This window comes from Brassica napus, chromosome A7 (assembly GCF_020379485.1).
Source record: "Brassica napus cultivar Da-Ae chromosome A7, Da-Ae, whole genome shotgun sequence".
NCBI classification, from domain to species: Eukaryota; Viridiplantae; Streptophyta; class Magnoliopsida; order Brassicales; family Brassicaceae; genus Brassica; species Brassica napus.
In genome coordinates, this window is record NC_063440.1 from 3,122,367 (window position 1) to 3,131,762 (window position 9,396).

Consider the following 9,396-nt stretch of genomic DNA (forward strand, 5'->3'; position numbering starts at 1 on the left):
CCACATAATCAATTAAAGCACCACAAATAAACACACCATCTTTATTATTTTTTTGAATGTTTTGAAGTTTAGCGTATATCTTATTCATTAGTTATCTAAACCATATATTTTAATACAACATTTAATAGTCCACAAACATTTTAATAACCAGTGACATTTTTAATCAACCTCAGTTATAAACATTTGAATAAAAAAAAATCAAAGTAATTTCATAAGAAGTAATAACTTAAATAATTTTGGTACTAATAAATCTAATAGTCTAAAATATTATAGAATCAGTAATATATATTAAATTCAAATAGCATTTTCAATCTTAATTTTAAACATATTTTATAGCAAATATTTTTTTTCATTTGTATAACCGCCTGTAGGGCGGGTTTTGCCATAGTATATATATATATATATATATATATATATATATATATATATTTCTACTTTTGATCGGGGTTTTTGGTATATTTGGTTTAATCAGCTATAAACCAAACCGTATCCAAATCCTACAGATTTTTATAAAATCATATTCAGTCGGTTTATAAGGTATATACCAAAACCAAACCATATTATCTATTTCGGTTTGGTTTGGTACAATTCAGTTTTACCATATTGAACATGGCTACTTGTTGGTTATTTTAGTAGCCTCGTCTTTACGAGTGATACAATCCATTTTGTTTTTTTTTATCATGTCTTTACGAGTGATACAATCCATTACGAGTGAAATGTAGGGTTGCGGGAGTAGGTGGTTGCAATTTCTAGTTTTATTAAACGATTTGCACGACTGGTATGCGTTTACGAAATATTTATGATTGGTGAAATAATGCAGCGGTTTAAAAATAAATTACCAATAATGCCGCATTATAAATTATAAAAACATCGAAAACATTATTGTGATAAAATATAATAATAATTAATAGTATAATTACTAATAGTCAAAGCATTTACTTATTTAATCTTTTAATTTAGATGAAAGTTATAATTTCAATAAAATTTGTTTTAATTATAATATAATTATTAATAGTAAATTATTTTGTAGTATCTGAACCTGCAAAAATAAGTTATAATTATTTTCAATTTTTTTTCAGAAATATTTGAATGTTTTAATCAATTATTTGATTTATTAAATAATTTGAAATAAAATTGATTAAAATTTATAAAAAAGGTACACCTAATGTTTTATATGGTTTGGATAGAATATTAATTATTGTGTTATTTTGAAAATAGATATTAGTTAATATTGTTTCCATAAGGACTTTGTAATAGAGGAGGGGTGTATTTAAATTAAAATCTTACAAAAAAGGATGTATTCAAATGAATGTTTATGTTTTAACAAGAGAGATATAAGTTTTGATGAAAATATAATATATTTGATATAAGATTTAAATTAAAATCTTACAAAATAATCTTTTAATTTAATTGATTTGATATTGATTGAAATTATTTTGTAAACCTGAAAAATTATTTGTAGCAAATTAACTAAAATCAAGAGAAAAATGAGAAGTATGCAAAGTTTTAAATAATAATATTAATTAAACTAATGATTTATCTTAAAAATCATGGGAAAATGACAAGTAAGCAAATTAACTAAAATCATGGAAAGGATGACAAGTAAGCCAAATCACTTCTCAAATAATAGTATTATTATTAAAACTACTAGGGTCGGCCCGCCCTACGGGCGGGATATTAGTTAATTTGATATTCACTAAATGCTCGAGTTGAAATTTATTTTAAGATTCAAGAATTTGGTTATCTGTTATGTCTTACTTATTAGTATGCGGTGCTATAGTTGTTTTTCGATTATTCTTGCTTTGGTATTGTATCAAATTAACTAATTGTCTAACTCATAATTATAGATGTACAAATGTGGATTTGTGATAAAGTTTGATGACAATACTGTTTTTTTTAATTCTTATTCATAGTGGAGTGTGCATGTGTCAGAAAGAGGCCTATAACAACTTTTATTTTTTTGTGTATGGATTTTAAATATATATTATTTTGTATAATGCATACTTGTTGTACAACATTTGCTTGTAGACTAAAAAAATTGTTTTCTATATTTTTAAAAGAGAAAATATTTAGTCTAGAATATAACATGTACATATGTATTGACTATATATAGAAGTTGAGTGTTATTTTAAAATGACATATGTATAGAGATTTTTCAACCATTACTTCACTGGCACAAAACATTTATAACTGTAAATCCTTCTTTTAAAAGCAAAACTAATAAAAGCGTGTACAACAAATGTATTTTGATATATATTATATGCATCAAGTTATAAAGGTTGGAAATATTGCAAAACTGTTTGATGCAAAGTTTTTAACTTCACGATCTTCATCTTGACGTCAGTTCAGTGTCGGCCCTGGCCACAAGCAGAAGAAGCATGGGCTTCCAGCTGACACGATAATAAGTATTTTTGCGGCCACATATTTATAAAAAGTGACTTTAGCCTAGTGGTTCTAAGAGAAATTACCAGTGCTAGAGGTGCTGGGTTCAATTACCCTTAACTGCATTTATTTATTTTGGCCCTAAATATAAAATGGGACACGTGTCACTCCCAGAACGCACGAATTGATGACGTGGTTTCACGGGAGAGAGGCGAACATTTCTTTATATATATAGATTTATTTATTAAAATCATCAACTCACCTAAGAATTTTTTTTACAATATCAAATCTTTGTATAGATAAAATATTGTAATTATCATGTTTAAATGTTAAGTACATAAATAAAATATTTATGAAAACTATTGATTATGCCTAAAATTATGGAGAAAACGACAAATAAGCAATACCACTTCTCAAATAATAGTATAGAGCCTAAAATTATGAAAAATATGACAAATGAGAAAATTCTCTAATATTATTAAAATTATTTATTTATTAAAATCATTGACTCACCTAAGATTTTTTTTCTTATATAACAATAAATAACATAATATGAGATCTTTCTATAAATAAAATACTGTAATTATTATGTTTAAATATTAAAATATATGAAAAATATTTATAAAAACTATTGAGTAAGCCTAAAATTATGGAGAAAGTGACAAATAATCATCTTACGAATACTTATTGTTTTAACTAAAATCAAGAAAAAAAAATGAGAAGTAAGTAAAGTTTTAAATAATAATATTAATTAAACTAATGATTTATCTTAAAAATCATCGGAAAATGACAAGTAAGCGAATTAACTAAAATCATGGAAAAGATGACAAGTAAGCAAAATCACTTTTCAAATAATAGTATAGATAGATAGATAGATAGATAGATAGATAGATAGATAGATAGATAGATAGATAGATAGATAGATAGATAGATAGATAGATAGATTGATAGATAGATAGATAGATAGATAGATGGATATATTTAAGAGACAATGTGTGGAATATCCTCAATTAAGGTCCAAATTTGCTGAATGCCCATAATTATGGATAACCCGAAAAGGAGTAACTTTTTGACACTGTGCAGACGAAAATGCCCTTATGCTTTGTCGAAAAAAAGTAACTCTAGATTTATCAGCTAAATATTTACATAGCAGGTAACAATCTACATACCAACTAACATATCCGCTAATAATTTCAGTATCATCTAACAATCTATGTATCAAACAAATGTATCGACTAACAAATCATATATCAGTTAATGAAACTATTAACAATTAATTAGTTATCTATTAAATAGCTTCAAATCTATTTGTAACAGCTAACACTTCATGTATCGATTAAGAATTCATTAAAATCTAAATAATAGCAGGTAAGTAATAAAATACCTACTAACGTATATATTATCTAAAAGTTGATTGTGATTCAAAATTGGAAACATTGGAATTGGGATGAGATAATAAGATTAACATTATGGGTGTCAAAAGAATCAGAATAAAAAAAATAAAAATTTATGTTAAATTAGAAGATGATTTGAAGAATTTGTACGAGAGATAAAGAGATTAGAACACATAAAAGGGAGAAGAGAGAGATAGAGATAAGGATATTATAGTCACTAAAAATATTAAAAAGAAACAAGGTTATATGGCAAATTACATGGGTTTCTGAGTGCATCTACGCCAATTACTCTATATTTAATTAAAAACTTATAAAAAAGTTGGGTACAAAAGAATGTTTCTTTTAACAAGAGATCGTAAAATAAAAGATGATAAACCCGTTTCGTTGGGGTTTCCAATGTAAAAACACAAATTAATCTTGAAACAATCGAAGAGGTTTCCACCATTGTTTTAAATAGTTTTAGGTTAGATATTCAATCCTTCTGATCAAGGATGCTGACTGCTGTCTTTTTTCCAATTATAGACAGTGCTCACGTTTGTTTTGGGTTAGAATTTAATAGGATGTACTTTTCTTTTCATTGACTTGACAAACTTTCTTGTAAATAGAAAAACAATAAGTGGAAGAAAAAAAACTATGTGGGTAGAGAAAGACAATTTGGTGGAAAATAATAAACGTTTTATCCACGGCAACACGAAAGCACTTACGTGTATAAGTTATATATACACTACACTAGATTATTTACTTGAATACTTTGCCTTCAAAACTATACAGAGAATGGGCTTTCTTCCTTGTTTAATCTGTTTTCTTGTCTTCGTTTTAATTTTTCTAAACACGTTTGCCTCTTCTAAACGGCAGTTACTGTGTCCTCCTGAGCAGAGGAATGCCCTTCTGAAATTCAAGAGCGAATTTACCAGCTCGTGTAATTTTTCTACTTCTTATCCAAGAACCGAGTCATGGGCTATCCAGAGTGACTGCTGTTATTGGGATGGTATCACATGTGAGGCCACGTCTGGCGAAGTGATCGAGCTAGATCTTAGTTGCAGCTGCTTTCAGGGCCAACTCAGCTCCAAAAGCAGTCTTTTTAAGCTGCAAAAGCTTCGTGTTATCAATCTTGCTTACAACGATTTTAGCTCTTCTGTGATACCGACTCAGTTCGGTATACTTTTTGAGTTAAGACGACTCAATCTCTCTAACTCTTGGTTGTCCGGTCAGATTCCGACAGAGCTTCTTCATTTGACCAAGTTGATGTCTCTTGATCTTTCTTACAATTCTTTATCATCGGAAGAGTCATTTCTTAACAAACTTGTCCAGAATTTGACAAACCTCCATGAACTTAACTTAGGTCTTGTTGACATTTCTTCAGAAATTCCCCAAAATATCTCAAACCTATCCTCTCTCAAATCACTCTCACTTGATAACTGCAACTTTTTTGGTAAATTTCCAAGCAATCTTCTTTTGATTCCTACTATACAATCCATTAACTTGTACAACAATCAAGGTATGGAAGGCTCTCTTCCAGAGTTCGATGGAAACAACTCTCTTGTCTTGTTGGACCTCTCTTTCACATCCTTTTCAGGTAACTTACCTGACTCCATCAACAACCTCAAACATCTAAATTATTTGAGACTTGAGAGTAGCGCTTTCTCAGGAAAAATTCCATCTTCACTTAGTAACCTTTCTAAACTATTGGTTCTCGAACTTTCAAATAATTTTTTCAGTGGGCAGATCCCTTCTTCTATTGGAAACCTTTTTCATCTCACCCATCTCGACCTTTCCTCCAATAGACTTGATGGCCAAATTCCATCTTCGTTTGTCAATCTTAAGCAACTCACTAGCTTGCGTTTAGATTCCAATATGATTGGTGGTAACTTTCCCCTTCCACTACTCAATCTTACGAGGTTGAAATTTTTATCACTTACCGACAATCATTTCAAAGGTACACTTCCTCCAAACATAAGTGTACTTTCCAATTTGAAGACTTTTGAGGCAAGTCACAACACTTTCACCGGAACTCTCTCTTCTGCCCTCTTCAACATTCCTTCTCTGACTCTTATTGATTTGAAAGACAATGAACTCACTCATGTTTTTGAATTTGGGAATAGCTCTTCACCCTCTAGACTAGAAAGGTTATTGCTTGGCCATAATCATTTCAGAGGACCAATCCCAATATCCATATCAAAATTGGTCAGTGTTAGGGAACTTGATCTCTCCTATTTCAACACGGGGATGTCAGTGGATTTTGGCATCTTCTCGCAACTCAAGGAGCTCATGGATCTGGATCTAAGCTATCTGAACACCACCGGTACTGTTGATCTGAGTATCCTCTTCTCACATCTCAAGTCCCTATCTAAACTGGATCTATCGGGCCAGCACGTCTCAACTTCAAAGATGGGCTCAAATTCCAGTCTACCACCACACTTGGATCGGTTGCAATTGTTGGGCTGTGGTATCACGAAGTTTCCAAAGTTCGTACAAAACCTACCACATTTGTCTGACTTAGACCTCTCCAACAACAATATCAAAGGTCGAGTACCAAAATGGATTTGGAAACTCCCAAGGTTGATGAACCTAAATCTTTCCAACAACTCTTTTACTAGGCTCCAACGATCCTCAAATGATGTCCCAGTACAGGATATACTTATGCTAGATCTGAGTTCAAACGCGTTCCAAGGACCGTTAGTAATCCCGCCAGTCACTACGGAAGCCATGCTTGTCAGCAAGAACAACTTTACAGGAAAGATTCCTCGATCCATATGTAGGCATAGGTTTCTAAACGTCCTTGATTTATCCAATAACAACTTCACCGGCTCAATTCCTAGGTGTTTAAGGAATCTGAATGAATGCCTTTCTGTGCTTAACCTCCGTTACAATCAACTCAGCGGAAATATTCCAGAAATATTTACCAATGCTACCGAGTTAACTTCACTTGACCTCAGTCACAACAGATTTGTGGGGACACTTCCAAGGTCTTTGAAGGACTGCCCGGTCCTAGAAGTGCTCAATGTGGGAAGTAACAAAATCGACGACGCTTTTCCATTCTGGTTGAGTTCTTTGCCTACACTAAAAGTTATGGTCCTCCGAAATAATAGATTTAAAGGACTCTTATACCGTCCTCGTCATTCTTTTGGGTATCCCAATCTGCAAATCATTGACATAGCCAACAACCACTTCACCGGGAACTTGCCTTCATATTACTTTGCAGAATGGAACATGACAACAAGTAAAGATTTCAAAGGATTTCGTTACATTGGCGACGGTGGAAGCTATTACCATGATTCAATGGTTTTGATAAGTAAAGGAGTAGAGATGAAGCTTGAACGGATATTTACACTCCTAACAGCCATTGATTTCTCTGGAAATAAACTTCAGGGAATGATCCCTGAATCTGTTGGTCTACTGAAGGATCTTATTGTGCTCAATCTGTCAAGTAATGTTTTCACTGGAAACATCCCTTCATCTTTGGCGAATCTGACTGAGCTTGAGTCACTAGACTTATCACATAACAAGCTTTCAGGCCATATTCCACCTGCTCTCGGAGGCCTCACCAGTATCTCCAACATCACGGTTTCCCACAACCAGCTCGTGGGACCGATACCACAAAGCACACAGTTTCAAACGCAATCTGCTTCATCTTTTGAAGGAAACCTTGGACTATGTGGTCTTCCTCTCAGTGAAAAATGCGGAGATAACGTGGAAAAAGAGCAATCACAAGTACTAGGATCAGAGGAAGAAGAAGATGAAGGAATACTGAGCTGGACTGCAGCTGCAATAGGCTTAGCACCTGGAATCATCCTAGGACTGACCATCGAGTACATTTTGAATATACCAAAGACTCGATGGTTCATGAACACAGCAGAACGCTTTAGGTCATTTTGACTTGTGAGGTATGTTAGGTCGAACACGATTATGTTCTGCATACATACAGAGATTCAGATATTCTTGCAATTGATTCACATTTTCCCTTCAATTTACAGTTGAGAAGTTACGCAATACAACCCTTAAGTGAGAAAAAGGGCGACGAAGAGGATGAATAGGGTCAAACGGAAAATGGGATTGCGAGTTTTGAGCTTCTGTCTAATTCAAGTTAGGCCCAACCAAACAAAATAGTGGTACTGTTTCTTAGTTGTTACTGTTTTATATTAAGATGTGATATTTTGTTTCAAAGCTGTATAAATGTTGTTGAATATATAGATGTTGCACTATGGAATTAAATTATGTATATTGATTGAGAGGGAAGTTTCGACTGAACACTTGAACCATGGCGTTCATCCTTAACTAAATATATGCAAGAAACGATTATGGGGTCAATGAAACCTTTAACAGAATCGAAAAGCACCTTGGCATTCATCTATTATACACTATTATTTACGAAATGATTTTTTCTGTTTCTAAGCTCTCACATTAAAAATTAAAGTGATTAAAATTGTTGTTACACTTGAATAATTAAATCCATCGTTATATTATGAATTATTATCATAGAAATATAATAAAAATGATTATAAATTAACATAATAAAACTGGCCAAAAATAATTATGTATCTTATAAATAAAAAGATGGTTACTACCTATATATATCTATACTATACTAAAAGGGGGATATAAGCCATGGAGAGGGTGTCCACATAAGATAGAAAAATCAACCAATCAGAGAACCCGAAATTGCCATGTCATCTCATTTACTTTTCGTAAAAAATAAAAAAAACAATGCGAAGGTGAGAATCGAACCCGGGTTAGTATGATATATATATAGAACAGTTACCACTAAGCCATTGAAACATTCTTGGACACATATACAAGAACCACTAAGTATATAATCACAAACTTTTATGTACATTTACAATAATATAAATTCAACTTTCAAGACTCCGATACTTTGTTTTGTAAAAAAAAAATAAGTAAGTGACTAAGCTAATATATTCTTAGAAAGTGTGAGAACGTTGACAAATATGAAAAAGCATAGATTTTTGTTTTCGTGACAAAGTTAAGAATTTTGTAAAAGTAAGTTTAACATATAAATTTTCGTGACAAATATGAAAAAGCATAGGAAACAATTAAAATATACTTCTCTAATGTCTTAATAAAATATTATTTAAGGGTGTAATAATTAAATATATTAAATTCAATAAATTTTGTAATTTATAAACAAAACAATAACACAACAAATTTTGAAACATTTGTTTAACCTATCGATTTTTTTTCATGAGAATCCAACTAAACAAGATAAAAAAATAATTAGATTTACAAATATTTAATTACCATTTTATTCAATTTTGATTAATTTCAAATTGTCATAATGTATCTTTTTGAAGTTACAAATATGAAAAAGTATAGATTTTTGTACAATTTGACAAAACAACTCAAAACATCTTTTTCTAATGTCTTAATAAAATATTATTTAAGGATGCAATAATTAAATATATTAATTCAATAAATTTTATAATTTATAGACAAAAAAATACCACAAATTTTTTTAAAACATTTGTTTAACCAATCGATTTTTTTTTTCATGAGAATCCAACTAAACAATTAGATTTACAAATATTTAATTACCATTTTATTCAATTTTGATTCATTTCAAATTGTAATAATGTATCTTTTTGAAGTTACAAAAAAAATAATG

The 9,396-nt window shown here is 30.9% G+C and overlaps 1 protein-coding gene across 1 annotated transcript; it reads left to right on the forward strand.

The window, feature by feature from the left end:
• Positions 1–3,368: 3,368 nt before the first annotated feature.
• Positions 3,369–8,033, forward strand: LOC106394535 (receptor-like protein 6). The gene is made up of 2 exons (XM_013835107.3): positions 3,369–7,660; positions 7,751–8,033. The coding sequence occupies exon 1, from the start codon at positions 4,410–4,412 to the stop codon at positions 7,650–7,652; it is 3,243 nt and encodes a 1,080-aa protein (XP_013690561.2). The 5' UTR covers positions 3,369–4,409; the 3' UTR covers positions 7,653–7,660; positions 7,751–8,033.
• Positions 8,034–9,396: the final 1,363 nt, after the last annotated feature.